The 19,095-nt window shown below is 51.2% G+C and overlaps 1 protein-coding gene across 5 annotated transcripts in view; it reads right to left on the reverse strand.

The window, feature by feature from the left end:
• Positions 1–12,423, reverse strand: part of SLC6A20 (solute carrier family 6 member 20) — a 52,964-nt gene extending 40,541 nt beyond the window's left edge. For 2 of the 5 annotated variants that reach the window (XR_006264422.1, XM_043442196.1), the window contains exons 1-2: positions 12,189–12,422; positions 313–453 (exon numbers count right to left, since the gene is read on the reverse strand). Coding sequence is in view for 1 of the 5 variants with exons in the window: in XM_043442196.1 (XP_043298131.1) it covers positions 313–453; positions 12,189–12,309 (262 nt within the window). In the remaining 4 variants the exon portion in view is untranslated. Of the gene's footprint in view, positions 1–312; positions 454–2,601; positions 2,767–2,889; positions 3,005–12,188 lie in introns of those variants that run through there. The other 3 variants (XR_006264425.1, XR_006264423.1, XR_006264424.1) reach the window with 3 other exon arrangements.
• Positions 12,424–19,095: the final 6,672 nt, after the last annotated feature.

A 19,095-nucleotide genomic window follows, 5' to 3' on the forward strand; every position in this document is an offset into this window, starting at 1 on the left:
GTGTGTGTGTGTGCGGTTGTTCAGTCATGTCTGACTCTTTGAGACCCTCTGGACTGTAGCCAGCCAGGCTCCTCTGTCGGTGGGACTTTTCAGGCGAGAATACTGACAAGCCATCAGTAGCGTGAGTTAATCGCTCAGTGGCGTCCGAGTCTTGGTGAATCCCGGAGTGGGTTGCCGTTTTCTCCTCCAGCGGGTATTTTCGACCCAGGGATGGAACCCGCATCTCCTGAGTTGGCAAGCAGATTCCGTACCGTGGAGTCACTAGGGAAGCCCTACTTCCCTGTTCCCGGGGGGACGGGGGCGCCCACTTACCCACGCCGCTGAGGTAGGGGCTGACGGTCCTCCAGGCCCCGATGCTGCCCTTGCGCATGCGCTGCCCCACCGCCAGCTCCAGGTACAGCAGCGGCATGCCCTCCACGAGCAGCATGACGAGGTAGGGCACCAGGAAGCTCCCTGCGGCGGCCAGAGACGAAGCCGAAGCCGTCACCCGGGGCTCCCCACACACACCCTCCCTCCCTCCCCTGCACACCCTCCCCACTCCCCCATCCTACTCGCCGCTTCCTTCTCCTAACTTTCCGTTCATCCATCCATTCTTAAACACGGTTTTAAAATGTATCCTATTGATTTTGGGCTGGGCTGGGTCTTCGTTGCTGTATGCGGGCTTTCTCCGGTTGCAGCGAGCGGGGGCCACTCTCCAGCTGCGGTGAGCGGGCTTCAGTAGCTGTGGCCCCCCGCGGCTCTAGAGCTCGGGTTCAGTAGTGGTGGTGTAGTTGCTCTGTGGCATGTGGGGTCCTCCCAGACCAGGGATGGAACCCATGTCTCTTGCATTGGATTCTTTACCAGAGAACCACCAGGGAAGCCCCACCCATCCATTCCTGTATTTTACCTTTTCCCCAGAACCCGTCCTCCTACCTGTCTACTCAGCCTCCATCCTTCCACCTCCCCACTCTTCTGTCCATGCACCCATCCTTCTAGCCTTTTATCTTTCGACTCATCATTCCATCCATGGATCATATGCGGCCACATCAGTCCTTAACATTTCTAAATACTTCCATCCTGCGTGGTAAACTGCCGCTGTCCCAAGACCCCTGAGCGCCTTCAGTGCCTCAGCGGCCCCCCCACCTCTGCCAGAAACCCCCGTTCCATTTCTCCTAAAGCAACTAATGGCAGGTCGGAGCCCGGACCGCTGAGTGGTTAACTGTTCTGAACGTCGCCCCTCGATCCGGCCAGACGGCCACCCACCTCCACGTACTTCCTTTGGGCTTTTCACGGGGCCCGCCTGGTGCCCCACGGGGGGTGCTACCCTAAACAGGTGTTTCACCGAACACTTCCTCTGGGCAGGCCCCGAGCTGAGTGTGGGGAGGATGGGAGGATGGCAGCCCTGCTTCCTGCCCATGAGGGGTCACCCGGGCAGAAGAGTTTCAGTGGCCTCATGATTGTTGAGAGCCACAGTACTCCGCAGGGCCTATGTCTTCAGAGATGAGGTCGGGGCTTGACAGGTCTGTGTGAAGACAAGGGCCCCCAATAGACAGAACCCAGGCCACCGCCTCCCGTGAAAGAGCACTTCTGTTGTACGTATGTCTGTTTTATACAGTGGCCCTCAGCCTAAATTCTCATTTTAATAACAGGTTACCAAGTGGCTCAGTGGTAAAGTGCATTGTCTGCAATGCAGGAGATGTAGGTTCTATCCCTGGGTCGGGGTGATGGAGAAGGAAGTGGCAACCCAGTCCAGTATTGCCTGGGAAATCCCATGGACCGAGGAGCCTGGTGGGCTACAGTCCATGGGGTCGCAGAGTCGGACATGACTGAGCAACTACACGCCACCACCATTATGACTAGTACAGACTTTAAACCCACTGGTTCCCAAGAAGCCACCAGCAGACAAGCACCCTTGGTGATAGTGGGGACCAGGGTGAGTGAACAGAGCTAAGACAGGGCCCCCACCCCCAGACACAGGGAAAGAGGCTGGCAGCCTGCTGGGAGGGGGGGCGTCCCCCAGCCCACCTGCCCCACTGTTTCTGCTGTTGGTCCCGTCTCCTCCTCCTCCACACACCCTCGGACATCTGTCCCCCAGCTCCTGGCTCCTTGGCAGTGGACCTGAAAAAAGGTTCACTGGGAGAGGAGGGCAGGACTTCTGATTAAAAGAAAACCCTGACCCTACAGCTGCAGGGATTAAGGGCTGCTTACAGAAGGAACTGGCTCTGGAAGTATTACGGTATACACAGTACATATGCTCATAGACACATCTAATATTCACAAAAATGCTCCCTTGGGGACTGGTCTGCTGGTTCAGTGGTTAAGAACCCGCCTTCCAATGCAGGGTCCTCGGGTTCACTCCCTGGTCAGGGAACTAGGATCCCCCATGCCGCGGGGCAATTAAGCCCGTGGGCCGCAAGAAAGATTCTGCGTCCCGCAAAACAAGATGCCACATGCAACAAACAAGACCCAGCACAGCCAAATAGATTTTTTTTTAAAAAAAAAGCCTCCACTGTACACACGTGCTGTCCTATAGGCCACGTTTCTGCCCCGACAGGGTCTCACGACCACTCTCAGGACCACCCGTGCACCTTCCACTAGGAGAAGGTGCCCACAGTTCCTCACCAGTCCCTGGACACTCAGGCTGTTGCCAGTCTTCTGCCATCGTAAACGAAGTCTGGTCTGTGCGTTTATCTCCTCGGGATAGAAATCCCAGAAGGAGAGGGCTGACGCCAGGGCCACGCACAGCCCCCGCCCGACCCTCTCACCCCAGAGAGAAAGGCGCGAGCGTGTGCGCACCGGAGCAGGCCCCCACCAGCAGGGCTCTGCACACCCAGCTCACACCAGGCCACGGCGAATCCCGCCCCTCATCTCTGGACTCTGCCAGGCCCTCGCCCGGCGGCAGCATCTCACCCGGCTCCTCTCAACAGCAAGGAGTCCCAGAGGCGGCGGGGGGCTCCCGCCCAACAGACACCGTCAGTACAGGCTGTGCTGATACGGCCTGCCTGGAGCAGCCTTCAGTGGTGGTAAGGAAAGCCTGATTTCACCCAAGACGTTAAACAGTAACCACGGGAGGCCTGGCAAGGTCCACAGAACGTTTTTCTCTCTCACAGAGCCTGCCTGATGGTCCACCGTCCGTGGGGAGGTTGGAAATTCAAGGCCTGGTGCCCAGATGGGAATATGAGGGCTCTTCAGCCCTGCCCTTCAGAGGTTTCTACTACCCCCTCCCACCACCCAACCGACACACAATCCCAGTGGATCTGGTCTACAATCACGTTCTCAACAAATAAGAACAACTGAACATCCATATGCAGAAAAAAATGAACCTCAACCCATATCTCACATTGTATACACCGCTCACTGCACCCCCCACCCAAAAAAGGATCCTTGAAATGGATCACTGACCAAAGGGACAACTTAAAACTATAAAACTTCTAGAAGAAAACACAAGTGAAAGTCTTTCTGACCTCGGGTTAGGCCTAGATTTCTCAGATACAACATCAGAAAAGCTTTTTGTGAAAGAAAATATTGATAAATGTTGATAAGATATTGGGCTTCATTTTAAAACTGTGCTTCATGAAAGAAGTCTGGAAAACAAATAGACAAGCTAGGAACTGGGAGAAAGCATCAGGGAAACACATCTGACAAAGACATCCATGTTTCTTTATATCCAGAATAGATATTAATAAAAACTCAGAAATGAGAAAACAACATGTTCAAAAAGCTACAAAAATGAACAGACATTTCACTGAAGAAAATACATAAACGATGTTCATTAGGAGACTGCATTATGTGAACCTCCATGAGATGACAGCATACACCTAACAGAATGCCTACAACAGGAAAGGCTGACGATACCAATTCGCTGATGAGGATTTGCGAATTCCCATACGTCACTAGTGGGAATCTAAGACGGTTCAGCCACTCTAGAAGGCAGCTTGGCAGTTGCTTCTGAAGTTAAGCACACATTTACTGTCTGGCCCAGAAGTCCCGCTCCTGGGTATTGACTCCAGAGAAATGAAAACTTGCATTCACACAAAAACCTACACACCGACGTTTACAGTGTCTGTATTCACAGCTGTCATAAACCAGAAACGATCTAATTGTCCTTCAGTGAGTGCATGGATAAACAAACCCTGGTACATCTATATAATGAAGTGGTACTTGGCCAATTAAAAAAAAGAACCAAGCTCTCCCAAGCAGCAACATGGGAGAATCTCAAAAGCATTATGCTAAGTGAAAGATACCAGATTCAAAAGATGCGACGCACTGTGTGATTCCATTCATACAACATTCTGAGAAAGGCAAAACTATCGGGAAAAAGAGGTGTGGCTTCAGGGGTTGGCTGGAGTGAGGAGGGGCTGACTACACCGGGCCATAACTGCGGTGCCGATAACACAGCTGCCTGCACTGGTCAAAATTCATGTAACCGTACACCAAAAAATGTGAATTTTTCTGCATGCAAAAAAAATCTCAATAAAAGAATTTTGTTTTGTGATCAGTTTGAGAACAAGCCCACTCACCAAACCCTCTTCCAACTGGACTGTTCCTCAAGCTCGTTTTATACAAGAATTCTGACCCAGGCTCTGTATGAGGAGGGCCTGGCATCAGAGAGAAGCTGACAGAGGCCTGAGACTGGTGAGCCTGCTCCCCTGCATGTCAATGGGGCACAAGTGTGGGAGACTAAACCCCGACACACACGCATGCTCTTGGCAGCTCCTGCAGAGACGCACAGTCTATTTCCGCCCGTGGGTCTGGGCGGGCCCTGGGACTGGCTTTGTCCACTAGAATGTGGGGAAGGGGGCACCATGATGGCTGCAGAGCCCAGACCTCAAGATGCCTTCCAGCTCCAGCCTCGTCCTTTTGGAGCACAGCCCTGAGGCCACCACGCACAGGCCACCTGGGGGTGAGGGGCCACACGGAGGAGAGCCAAGGGGTCCAGCCAAGGCGACACCAACTGCCGAGATGTGGGGGGCCTTCCAGCCCAGCAGACCCACCAGCAAATACAGTCATGTGAGCCAGGCCTGATGAGACCGGGAGAGAAGTGCCCAGCCACCGACAGAAGCGTGAGGAAAATTGTGTTAGCTGTGACTTTTTACTTGGACAAAATTAAACAAACAGGCTGACACGTCTCCAGTTACAATGAAATGACCATTTACTTCATTGGACAGGCAGACCTGTTGGAGACAAACTCGTGGAGAGGTTAGTATAGTGCCCAGGATTTTAAACTCTCTCTGGGTTACTCACTTTTGATGGAATCCAGTGCCACTTCCAAAAAGGTGGCATTTCATTTTGCCTTTTCTTTCTTCTGTTGTTGTTTCCTGTTGAACACTTTTAGGAAGCCACATCTACCAACTGAGAAGGGTTCATTCCAAACGCACTAATTTTTGCAACTTTCTCCTGCTGTAAGGTATTCCCTAACCCCCACCAATAAAAGGTCAAGTTTACCGTTCTTATATTTTCAGGGGGCCTCAGGATCTGTATTAGTGTAATGTCTGTAGGCCTGATAAATCTTTTCCAAAAATTTACAAGGGTCTTCATACGGTTTTTGCTGAATTGCTTGAATTTTGTTCAGACTCTCTTGCTTTGGGTCCGCTTTTCAAAGCCCAGCCAGGACGTGCTGATAAGCAAAGTTCTAATAAGAGCGGGCCTCCCTCATGGAGACACAATTTGGTTCAGCTGTGATACGCCAAGTGGGTTCAGGTGTAGGAGAGCCTCCTTGTAAGGGGGTCATGATCTTTGCAAATAAACACGTCTGAGAAACCTCGCCAGCAGGTGCTTGGCATTGAGGGCCCCACGAGACGACGGGGTAAGGTAAGTCGCCCTGTCCCAGGAGTGGCTTCTGGCCCCAACTGGTGCCCTGCTGGGTCTTAGATGGTGATACCAGACCGGGTCCCGGCGCCCCAGAACTAACACGGGGTTTTCTGGTTGATCCCTGGAAGGAGGGGCCGTCCTGGGCTCAGCTGGAGGAGTTAAGGTTTGGAGCGACCTGTCCTCACTCACTTTACCTTCTTTTTCTTATTTTCTCTGATGTAATAGCACAAACGCTTGCATGTAGAGAATTTCATCAGTTTCCCCCAATTCTTCACAGAGCAGCCCACCCTAAGACCATAAATAGCAATATATTACCTCTAACTACAAAAGGGTGCCTTTGCCTTGGTATCAAACAACCAGGCTGAATTCTAGGCTGGGGCGTTTGGTGATTTTAGGAACCAAGCGGAACCTTTCTTTTATCCCTAGGATAAGAGAAGGTTTTCTTTTTTTTTCTTTTCTATTACTCTCCTCCATGTGACATCATTAAGTGTTTTAAATATCATCAAATTGATTTGGCTGTAAATGGAGGAACAGGACCAAACAAAATGAAACAAAAAAGCCCAAAGACAATCAGAAAATCCTAAATAAACCCTCCAGTTTGGTCTCGGGGTTTTACACATGCCAACAACATAGGAGACCGCGAGCGATGCCATTAACACAGCAAGGCTGGCAGTACCTGATGCACAGGGTCCCAAGGTAACCCCGCCTGAAGCCCTTGAGGAGGGCATCCTAACAGGTACTGTGGCTACTCAGGGTCACAGTAAAGCAGCATCACCTTCCGCTCATAGCTCACAGCCTTAATCAGATCACTCAACCAAAACATGCCTCAGAGGGCTTTCTTTAGGGATAGTTGAAAATTTTCCCATTTTTAAAGACCGAAATTCAAGACAAAATATAGACGGCCCATACAAATGCTAACATCCAAGAAAGCAGGTGGTCCCGGGGTTAAGAACCCGCCTGCCGACGCAGGGGACACGGGTTCCACTCCTGGTCCAGGAAGACCCACATGCCGCGGGGCACCTGAGCCCACGTGCCCTAGAGCCCGCGCTGGCAACCAGAGCCGAGCACAGCAAGGAAGATGCAGAGCAGCCAAAAATAAATCTGTACGCGTTTTTTTAAAACACAGAACAGAAAACAAAGAAGCAAACGAACCAGGTCAAAGTCCAACAACTCCTTCCTCTCTCCAACAGGTTAGCCCACTCAAAGACATAAAAACTTGCCTTAATTTGAAGAAAAAGCTCCACACCCAAAGGAAATAAAGTTTCCGGCTGTACACACCAGAGCGATTTACCTTACTACACGGAGCCCATCAGATGCCAAATATCAATTCCCAGCTGCAAACGCCAAGCACTGAGGAAGCCAGTGCGGTTTGGAGAATTTTGAAGCCCAGGTGCATAGGCCAGGCGGTCCTGAGGCCTCCAGGGCCTTACTCACACACTCCCCAAGGCAAGATCTGCTACTGAGTCCACGTGTGCACTGCTGACTGCATGCCGGGCCACGTAATGCAAACATGAGTTGCGGGGGCAAGGAAGAGCGACTTTGGTTGGAAAGCTAGCGAACTGAGAAGATGGCGGACTCAAAGCCCGGAGTAAGAATTCAGGCTCTTTTATAGGAAGGGGGAGGGGGGTAAAGCCAAGCACTTCCTGCTTCCGGTCAGCCTGCTGTGGGGAAGAGCAAGGCAGCCATTCACTGTGGGCCTGATCAGGATGTGTCTGAGCTGAGCGCTCAGTCGCTATGTCGTGTCCGACTCTTTGTGACTCCAAGGATCATAGCCCGCCAGGCTCCTCTGTCCAGGGGATGCTCCAGGCAGGACTACTGGGGTGGGTTGCCATTTCCTCCTCCAGGGGATCTTCCTGACCCAGGGATCGAATCCAAGTCTCCTGGGTCTCCTGCATCGGCAGGTGAATTTTTTTTACCACTGAGCCACCCAGGCAGTCCTTCCTGTGAGCTAAACAAAGCTATTTTAGCTTGATGCTTCTTATCCCTGGAGCCAGGGTTGCCAGAGATGGCTCATTATGTATAATTCAAGCTTAAGGCAACATCCCTTTAGTGATTAACTTGTGCTAGAATACAAAGGTTCTTCCCTATTTGGGGCCCAGCCTAACCCCAAGCTAACTCTGCTGGCATCTCTGTGCAGTCCCCTGTGTCCACCCTCCAGGTGCCCAGAATGTCTTAGGAGCCCAAGAGCTTGGTTGTTACCAGGACTGAACCCAGAAACCCCAGGACGAGCCACAGACGTGTTCTCTCAAGGGACCGCCCGGCCGCATTTCCTGACGCCTGGGACCCAGCATCTCAAGCTTACTTGCCAAATTGTGCTTGACACTTTACAGCCTCTGAAACTCAGGATTCTGTTCCATCCAGGAGCACTGCAGAAACACCAAGAGCCAGAGACTGAGCGTGCGCACGCACACACACGCACACACACAGTATAAGAGAGCAGTGGGTGTGTGTCCGCCTGTCCATCCGTGGACTGACCTGGTGTGGCTCAGTCCCAGCCTGGGTGCCGGCCGGAGCGCTGCGGCTCCAGGCGTGCCGGGGCCGGCTCACACCAGCTGTCGAGACTGCACATCTCCTCAAACCCCACACCACCCTGGACACCACACTTGCCGTCTGAACGTGACCATCTTCTGAGTATTTACGTCACACACCAGCAAACACCATAAATTAAGTCCTGCTTCTCCTTCCAAAGCCAGCACTACATGAACGGAGCCCCCCTGCCTGGCTCCCAGCAGCTAGTGGCCTGGTGGGGTGGGGTTCTTCTAAACTGTGGTCCCCGGGCCAGCAGCGCCCATTGGTATTACCTAGGAGCTTGTCAGAAATGCAGTTTGCCCTCCCCCCAGATCTCCATATCAGAATCTCTAGGGGTGGGGCCAGTAGTTTATCAAGAAGCTTCGGTGGGCAAATCTGAGATGCACAGATCTGAGTTCCAGGGAGGAGCAGGAGGGGCTTTGAGGAAAAGTGACATCACCCTATTGCCAAGTCAGATGCCCCCTAACTACCCCACTTTAAGGGTTAAATATCATATAGAGAAAATTTAGGGGAAAAAAGTAAGCCACCTTTCCATTAGCCACATAACTTGCTATTCCTCCATGTTTTCTCCATGATTTGAGCATGTGCTCAGTCGTGTCCGACTCTTTGTGACCCCATGGACTGTAGCTCGCCAGGCTCCTCTGTCCATGGGCCTCTCCAGGCAAGAATACTGCAGTGGACGGCCATGCCCTCCTCCAGGGGATCTTCCCGACCCAGGGATCGAACCCGTGTATCCTGTGTCTCCTGGACTGCAGGCAGATTCTTTACCCACTGGGCCATCAATGAAGAGAAAATTTATATAAAAGTCAACCGTGGGTGCACTCATTTTCCACATGTTAGGATGCAACACGTTTGTACCCTGATTTCTTCCTAAATACCACGGCCTCAGATTTTGGCAAGGCCGCCAAGGCCCGCTGACCTGCCGAGCAGGGACTGTGAGCAATTCCTTCGCTGCCTTTCCTTTGTTCCAGTGCCGGGGCGCTGTAAGCACCTGGCATGTAATCTCAGAATTAACATTCCTCGTGCCGCCCGGCCCGCAGACCAGGGAGGGAACCAGCCTCCCTGGTCAGGGGCAGAGCCTGACGGAGAGGAGCGGGACCCTAATCCTTTTTATTCTGGGGAGTGTTTTGGCGTGGCCTGGCTCTGCGGTTTATAAACAAGCTCTTTGTTGGCTGGAGGTGGGGGGTAGGGGTGGTGGAAGCCAGCTCGGTGCAGGAGGGAAGTTAGACACCCGGCTAGAGCTTTTCATGATGTGGTGGTTACCGGTCAGGTACAGAATGAGAGTGTAAACATACATCACTTCTGTAGGTGACATCGCGGCATCGAAAGGCTTGGGGAACCCCCAGCTCCCCCGCCTCCCAAACGCTGCAGCTTTTCCTAACAGACCTGCCTTCTTCATTCAACAGACATTCACTGGGTGCCTCCTTTGACCCCACCACTTCACAGAGACGGGGTAGTGGGCGACAGAAACTCGAGAACAAAGTGTAGTCCTTCAGACCAGGTGCTGGGAGTGGCCCAGGCTAACGTCCAGGTGGACAAGTAGCTTGAGCAAAGTGTGCAGGCAGAGTGAGTGTTCAGTAAACAAAGAGTTGTTCAGGATAATTGGAGGGGGTGCTGGAAGATGAGGTGACAACAGGGATAGGTGTTGGGTGGGCAAATGCTCAGTGAGACAGGATAAACTCTTTGATCCTTGATCTGCAGACACATGACTGAGAGGATGCCACCCACCTAAGCTACATCTGTCCACCCTAGATCCATCCATTCATCCATCCACTCTCCCCACCCTCCCAATCCATCCTCTGTCCAGTATCCATTCTCTGGTCAAGCATCATCCATCCATCTACCTTTCCACCTATCAGCTTAAGTGGACTCTGTACCAGGTACAAGATTTCTTCCTTCTTTTCATGGGTCTTGAAGGTCTTACCATCTCCCCAGCAACTTATATATACCGTTGACCCTTAAATAACCCTGACTTAAAGGCATGAACCCACTTATACGCATGCTTTTTTCAATAGTAAATCCAATAATACTATATAATCCCCATTTGGCTGAACCGTGGCTCTAGAGGAAATATGGATACAAAGAGCCAGCTGTAAGTTATATGGGGATTTTCCACAGCATGGAGGATGGGTGCTCTTCACCCCCATGTCATTCCAGGGTCAATTATATTCAACCTCAGAACCACCCCTCCCTACCAGTGTCTACCTGCAGACTATTCAGGCGATGGTGTTGTTAGAAACAAGGGATTAAATAGCCATGTGACAGTACGGCTCACCTGGCCTGATGTTTGGGAAACGTGTAGCCAGGATAAAGGAATGGTGGGTAGGTGTGCTGAACACAGAATGATGTGGACATCTCATCCTGACCATTCTTTCAAAAGTCAATTATCAAGCTGTTACAGCATATGACAACACATGCACTTCACATAATTATGATACATATTATATATACCTTTCAAATTTAAAAAGGATTCAGAGGATTAAGAATGCACTATTTTTAAAAACCTGTACAACCTTTTGCCATCTTTGTTTTGTTTTGTTTTTTGAGCTGGGAGTTGGGGGTGAGAGTGACGGAGCCTTTAGTCTTAGTCTTCTTAAATGGCTGAGATTTGGTAAATACTTTGATCTAACATCTTCCATTGTCCTTTATTGTGAAAAAAACAGCTCATGCTGATTATAGAAGACACCACACACGCACACAGTACAAGGTCAGCAAAAACCACCCAGAGATATCTGTTGTTTTATTCTCTTGGGTATGTTTTTGCTCATTCCCTTTTCTTTGCATAGCTTCAAACATAATTAAGAGCACCCATTTTATACAGATTCGAATCTGACTTCCCTCCCTCTGTTTAATGTATGACGTGAAAAAATACTCAAATACTTTTCTTGAAAACATCATCTTAATGGCTTCCAAGAGCATCATGCATGGCGTGCATGTTCCATAATTCATGGAAGCAATCCCCTTTAATTGAGGGCTTAGGAAGTTTCCAACGTCTTGTTCTTATTTAAAGACGGAGGCCGTCCTTCTGGTGTCTGCCTTCTCTCAGAACTATTTTACTTAGGTAAAATTCTAGAAATGGAATAATTCAAAAACTTTTTTAATGCTGAGACTTCAATCCCTATTGCCACCTTGCCTCCCTCAAATGCACTTGGCCGCCTCCGAGGCTCCTTGGCAGGTCCTAGAAGGTGCTTCCAGCCCCCGGCAAGGTAGGGGTGCTGTGTGGGTGTGCAGCTGACTAGTGAAAGCACCGGGATGCCCTGCGATGTGAGGGAAATGCTGCAAAAAACGAACTAAAGTGAAATACAGTGATTAGCCTTCCTGCCTGCTGTGGTTCCAAACCCAAATCAATCTTGTGATTAAAAAGTTAAAAAAAAAAAAAAACTAGCTCAAGATCATTTTATCTTGAGTTTCAAGTCATGCTGCCAGGAATGCGCTTCAGATCTGAAAGTTGTATAACGAGTTTCTGTTAAACACTATTTCCTGCTCACTTTTTACACTTAAACCTAAGGTTTACACACTAGCAGTCGGATCATCGGCACTTCTCCTCCGGAGGGAGGAAAAGAGTGTCCCTGACGACTCCTACTGCTCGAAGCGCGGCAGCCTGACCGACCGGGGTGACGGGGGTGCTGGAGGGCGCTTGGCCGCCCCAGAGGGCTCGGGAGGGCGCTCTGGTAAAGGGCTCCCGCTGTGGGCTGAGATGTCCTAGGTCCAATTCCGGGCTCCGTGATTCTGGGCAAATCGCTTCGCTCTCTGAGCCTCAGTTTCCTGGCACGCACTACGGGACCAAGCCAAGCGCGGCCCGGGCCGCCCGGCTGGGAAGGGACGCGCGCCGGCGTGGCGGGGTGGGCGCAGCCCGGGCGGGCACTCACCTCCGCCGTACATCTGGCACAGGTACGGGAAGCGCCACACGTTGCCCAGGCCCACGGCGTAAGAGATGCAGGCGAACACGAACTGCAGCGGGCTGGCCCACAGCGCCCGCGTTTTCTCCATGGCCCCGGGGCTCCGCGCGCGGCGCGGTGGGTGCGCGGCCGCCAGGAGCGCCGTCCCGCCCGGCTCGGCCAGGGGATGGCCCCACGCCTCTGCCGCGGCCGCTCGCCCGCTTTTTAATTGCTAATCTCATTAACGGCGCGCCCGTCGGAGGGGCGAGGCTAGTAAATGGGTGACGGCGAGCCCCACCCCGCCGCCGGGCCGCCGCGGCCGGGAAGGAGCCCGAGATCGCGCCGTCCAGGGACGCGCCCCGGCCCCTGCGGCTCCACGTGGGGGCTGGTGTGTCGGCTGCGCGCTCCGGGGAGGCGTCATTCGCAGTGTGGCCACCCGCGTGCCACACTTTGGGGATGGGGCTGTGAACGACACAGATGTCCCCCAGCCCTCCAGGAGCTGACGCTCTGGTAAAGGCTTCAGTGGACTGGACGAAAGAGCCCATTTCAACCAGTTTTTACCCCCAGAAAGGATAACTCCATATGGTTTATCTTACCCCATATTTAAGACAGAGAGACACAAGGAGGGCAACGAAGGCAAAGCAAAGGGGTCAGCAGTTACGGGGCGGGCGCGGGGCGGGTGGGTGTTAGGCTGGGGTGGTCAAGGAGGGCTTCCCAGAGGAGGGGGCTTACGTTTGTTCAGAGATCGGGAAAAAGTGAGGGGCTCCCCCACCTCCCCAGCGGAGCGGGAGTGACCCACGCAGCCACCTGCTTCCATCTACAGATAAGTTGTGTGCGCCTACTGCGTGCAGGGCCAGCTGTATGGCTCGGTAGGGAGAGGTGGGGCCGGACCAGGTTTCCAACAACCGCGGTGGGATATTCTACTCCTGGGGCCAGAGATTCCAATTCATTAGCCTCAGTTTGAGACCTAAGAAGCCTCCTGTTTCTATCAGTCTCTCAAGGTGATTGGGTTTAAGGAGGTCCCTAGCAGCGACTAAGTCGGGTGCTTTGGAATAATGCACGATCTGGCTTTGAATCTCAGTTCTGATTCAAAGCCACTGACTTGGCTGTGACCTTGAACAAGGCATTTAACTTCTCTGAGCCTGTTTCCTTATCTATAGCACGAACAGATATATTCCCCTTTCCATGGGTTCATGTGAGAATTAACAATTTAGCTTACTATCTGGCACATACTAAGTGCTCAATAAAGAAGCCATTATTATAGGCTGAATAAATGAATGGGTAACACACTAATAGTTACATACTTTGAACAGTCCACTTGGTATATAGTAACAGTTAAGAAAATACTTGATAAATGAGTAAAATTAAAGAGATGAAAAGCAGAGTTGCCAGTGGAAATCTTATGTGATGCCAAAAGGAAATCACCATTGCGCCCGTCTCTGGTTAGACTTGCCCCTGGCTGGTGGCAGATGATGAAAGTGGGGTGTGGTGAGGAAGGTAGGGGCTCCTTAGACATATTACCTGCTGTCAACCTTCCTACCTCCAAAAAGCAAAGCAGAACAAATTCTCAATGCAACAGGGAGACGATTTTGACTTTTAGATTTTAGTCTAGAGGTTTTTTTTTAACCCCTCACCCTCCTTACCCAAGGAACCCACCCCCTTGGTTTCTATCCCATGGGTCAGTTTCAGCTGCTTTGACCTCTCCAAAATGGAACTTTTGCAATATATACTCTGTGCTGCCTGGCTTCCTCGGTGGGACTTACTCACATTCTAGCGTGCAGTGGACAATGTCCTTTATCCCTGCTGCCTAGTCTTCCGAGGTGTGAGTGAACCTTCATCACGGCTGACGTTTGTGTTGTTTCCAGTTTGTGGCTGTGATGAATAAAGTGTTAATGCCATCTAGTAGGAGCCCTTGGGTGCATGAATCCACTCACTGCTGGGAACTCGGGGCCATAAGGTCGGCGTACGTGCACCTTTAGCAGATGCTGCCAGGCTGTCTGCAGAGAGGCCGCACCAGCTTACACAGTTGCTCTGTTCTCAAAGGTCTACCCAGCCTTGTGGGTGTGCAGCGACCCTTCACTGTGGCTTTAAGCTCAGCAGTGCATACCCTGCCATGGGCTGATGGGGTTATCTGCATACACCCTTTCCTGGAGGGCCTCAGTCTTCTGCCAGCTTTTAAATGGCTGTGGGTATGGTTCTTTATGTGTTCTGGATATGAGCCCTTGGTCAGTTTTGTGAATCACAGATTTCTCCTCTCAGTGTGTGAGTGGCCTTTTTATTCTGCCGGTGTCTGCATCTACCAATGAATAGACACTTAACTTTAATAAAGTCCTAATTTACCAATGGTTAATTTCAGTGTTCCCCTTTGGTTTCTTTTTTTTTTTTTTAATAAGTCTTTCAACTCCAGGGTCATGATGAGATAATTAAAATCTGTGGCAAAATAAGCCTCAGTGACACATAGACTGGGTGGCCTTTTAATGCTGTTGAATGGTAAAGAGGGCATGTTGCTGCCTCCAGCCATCGACTTGGCTCTTTCTTATTCTCATAAATGAGTTTTCCCAGAGGGAAGCCGGCTATGTGGTTGCTCAGGAACAGGACACCTTAGGGAGATGCCCAGCCTGTGACCTGAAACAGGAGGCTGCTTGGCATCTCTTGGTTTGACATAGGCCAGGCCCTCTTCAATTCCCTACACCGGGGATCAAGCCAGCACCTCCGTCCGGTCACACCGCCAGACATCGTGGGAGCCTGTCCCCGGTGTGAGGCCCTGGGTGGGGCTGTGGGCAGCACACAGAGGCACCCCCATCACAGGACTAAGTAAGTCCTCAGGAGTCCTGCTGAGGCCCCCACACCTTCCTGAACTCCACCTGAGAAGACTGTAACCTGACAAGACCCACTGCGCTGCCGTGGCCGCTAGGAGGGGACAGAACAGGCCTGGGAAGGGGGTGTCGTCCATGGGGGGCCAGCAAAGCAGCGGTGGGCATTAGCGGCAGCAGCCTGGCAGATGTTTAACCACTGGCTCTCTGTGGGAGGAGTGCTGATACATCGGTTAACCAGTGGTGTAGATGTCTCCACTACGGCTGATTCCAAGCTACCAACGTGGTGTCACTGAAAGAGGAGTTTGGAGAGAAGTGCAGTAGCTCACCATTAAACTGAATGTCCACCATACAAGTGCAATGACAGAAACCTCAATAAGAACAGAGCTGATAGTGTAGAAAATAATTTAGGAAGCGGTGGGCTTTGAGGATTTACTACTTCTGATTTAAATTGTTAGATGGTCCATTCTATCCTTTTTAAGAAACCCCAGCAGCTCTACCCGCCGCTAGAATCTATTCCTCCCTCTCCCCCGCCCTCAAGACTGGGTGCATATCTGGTTTCTAACACTCACTTTTTAATAATGACTGTGTTTAGCAATCAGCTCCCACACACAATTCCTGAATATGTACCTGGTGGCGCTCACCAGCCTGTAGGCGCTGGCCCAGGGCTCTACAGGGACCTGGGGCTGGGGAAGCAACTTCTGTGTGGCAGGGGCGAGGGGGGCAGTTCAGCTCTCAGGGGCCAGGGCCCACGGGCAGCAGGGTTTTCAGCTCAGCTAAGCCGCACCCCGAGTGCTCCTGGGGGCCCGCGACAGGCAGTGAGAAAGGAGCCTTCGCGTGGACCGGCCTGTCCGGTCTCACTGGGCCCCGTCACGCAGGACTCACTCCCCGAAGGATAAGCCAGCCTGTGCGCCTTATCTGATTTCTGGACGAGGGTGGAGCCAGGGGGGATGGCCCTGACTCAGCTGTGTGGGTGTGGGTCACAGCCCCGTGCCAGGATTCCAGATTCTTACCCCACAAGTTACAGCCTCGCAGCTTTCAGTAATGTGCTCACCCTAGTGATCCCGCTGTTACTTAATCTCATCAGTGGCTCTCGGTTCCCCACAAGATAAAAGTCCAAACTCCTCAGCCTGGTCTGTGAGGCTCTGGGAATTTTTTTCTCTTTAATTGGGCCCTGAGGAATTTGACCCTTGCTCACCTAGGTTCCAGAAGAGGCTAGACGTTTCACCTCCTGGGAACAGCGGTGCAGTTTTATACTTCAGGACAGTTCCCTCAACCAGGAACAGGCTCTCCTTTCTTGACCTGGGAAAAGCCAGTCCACTGTTCTCGACCCAGATGGAATATTACCCTTTTCCAGAAGCGCCAGCAACTCTGTCCCCAGGCAGAATCCATTCCTTCTTCTCCCCCGCCCTCAGGACTGGGTGCATATCTGGTTTCTGACACTTTCTGTGCTGCGTTGGCAGGAAAACAGCAAGATACATACGTGTCCCCTCTGGGCTGTGGCTGGAATCATGTCTTACAGTCATCCTTCTTTCCCCAGTGCCAGGCACACGGCTGAGTCTCAAGGAGGCTGTGGGTACATGAGAAGCCTGCCCCAAGATCTGAGCACTTCAGTATAAATTCTGTCCAAGAGCCTGAGTCCCATGTTGCAGAAGATTTCTTCAGACACTCAAGTCTTTCTTGCCCACCTGCTACTGTGTGCCTTGAGCCGGCTTGGGGACTTGAGGTAAAACCTCTTCACGACTGATGGTCCTCCTTCCCCTGCTGTCTGAGGCACCTGCTTATTCTCCTGTGGGGCGCGCACACGTGCATGTACACACACACACACACACACACACGGTGCACACAAGGTATCTGGCAGCCATCAGGAGGAGGTTCTGCAGAAGAAATGCTGAAGCTACTGGGGTCACTGGTCCAGCCCAGGTGGTGAAGAGGAGGGTCTTCCAAAGAGTCTGGGGAAGCCCCTGCCCCGGGGCTGAGTGTGCGCACATATGCATGTGCATGTATTTGTGCGTGTCTGCATGTGTGCTTGTGTGGATGCATACACACATGCTTGTGTGTGTTTATGTGTGCAACTGTGCGTGTATTTGTGTGTGCCTGTATGTGTGCCTGCATACATGCTTGTCAGTGCATGCACACATGTATATAAATGTGTATCTGTGTGTGCATCGATGTGTGCACAGGCCTCTGTTATGTGTGTGATGCTGAGGAGACAGTGAAACTGAACAGGGTCCTGCGAGGCCCCCCGGGTACAGAAGTTTCTCCATGTCCCCTGCTTCTTGTCTGCAGAAAAAGGCTTTAGTCTCCTAGGCCTTCCCTGAATTCCAAAGAGCAGACTCAAGCCTGTTACTAATTAGGGAAGTGAGGGAACACAGAAAGAAGGAAAAGCAAATGGTTCAGCAGGAAAACCAATTAATTCCGTGATAAAACATAGTCCTAGCTCCCCCTCAGGGGACATACGTAACAATCTGATGCGTATCTCTGAGTTTTTAGGCAGAAACTAAGACCCCCTCACACGTGGAGGATGGTGACTATCTGCTGACTCCAAGTACACAGACTTCAGACTGGAATCAGAAGGCTGATAATTAAGATTCCTGAAACACCAACCAGTCACCTCACCCCACCACAACAACACAAAGGAAGTCTTCCACCTTGCAGCCCTCACCCCAAATGCTGCCTTTAGAAACTCTTCTTGAAAGATGTAAAGAGTTAGGGTCTTTCGAGCCTGAGCTCCCTGTTTTCCTTGCTTGATGCTCTGCAAATAAATGTTGTACTTTCCTTCCCCACACCCTGCTATTGTGCAGCAGCTGAGCAGAACTCAAGTTCAGTTAAAATACTGGCAACCACGAAAGGACAGCTGTCCCCAGTGGGCATCTTGCCCATGGCACGCTGACCCCTGGCTGGTGGTGGCAGGTGGGTCCTGTCCCGTAGCTGCCTGAGTGCCCGTCTCAGGAACAAACCCCCAGACTCGCTGCTAACCCAGGTGCTCTAGACTCACGGTGACGGAAACAAGGCTTTGAGCCTGACTTCTCTGGCAAGTGGCAGAACCTCTGTGTGAGGACACCAGGCTATTCTTCTCTACTGGGTTGCTCTGATTAGAATTTCCCTTTTCGGGGAGGGGAAGGCATGGGACTCAGTCATCCGGTTTTGAGTGGAGCACTTTTACTGGATTTTCCATTCTGGGTTGAGGAATCCTTTGCCCATCAGGTATTGCCTGAGTGGTAAGTGGGAAAGTCCCTGTTAGACCAAGGCTTGTCTGCAGCCCCATCTGGGAAATTTTCCATTCCTGTGCTAGGGAACCGTGACTCTGAGAGGCATCAGATACTGATCTGCCTGTTTCTACTAATACCAGCCGTGTGAAAGAATAATGGGAAACCGTAACTCTATTCCATTTTGGAGTTTCCTAGGGTGTATTTTGCAAAACTGGGAGATCTTCAGTTATGTTCCCATAAAAGACATAAATGGTATCTTATTGCAATACTGCTTAGCCTCAATACTCCTTGGGATCTGGAGGACAACCACCCCTCAGTGGCTCTTTAGACTGTAACACCATCTTTCCATTAGAACTGCTTTGTAAAAGGGAAGGAAACTGGGATGACATCACTTATGTGTAGGCTTTCATCCTATTGCATCAACGTTTAAGTCTTTTGGAATTGGTTTGGCTTTCATCTTGTGTGTGTGTGCATGAGTGTCTTGACACACACGTTCAAATCTTCTATCCCTGGTTTTGACCATTTAGAGTCCTTGGTAACTTGAAAATGTGGTCGAGACACTCTTAGAAACCGATAGTTTAAATGTGGTCTCGAGCCTGATTCAGAACAGGTAAGTTTGTCTGAAGTGTGAAGGTGGGTGAATGACATGTTATTACTAAATATTACTGTCTATTACTGTGATTTGTTTAAACTGAACTGGCTATTTGAGAACTGAAGTATACCACCATGAAAATGGCCAAGATGGGGCTCTTCTGATATTCCAAAACAGGTTTTTGCATTTGCAGTTAGAAGAAGCTGGTCTTCTAAGAGGAACCCGTTTCTTTACTCCTGTGACTTTGAGATGTAAGTGTTCTACCAGGACTCTCAAATGAT

This window comes from Cervus canadensis, chromosome 22, assembly GCF_019320065.1.
Source record: "Cervus canadensis isolate Bull #8, Minnesota chromosome 22, ASM1932006v1, whole genome shotgun sequence".
NCBI lineage: Eukaryota > Metazoa > Chordata > Mammalia > Artiodactyla > Cervidae > Cervus > Cervus canadensis.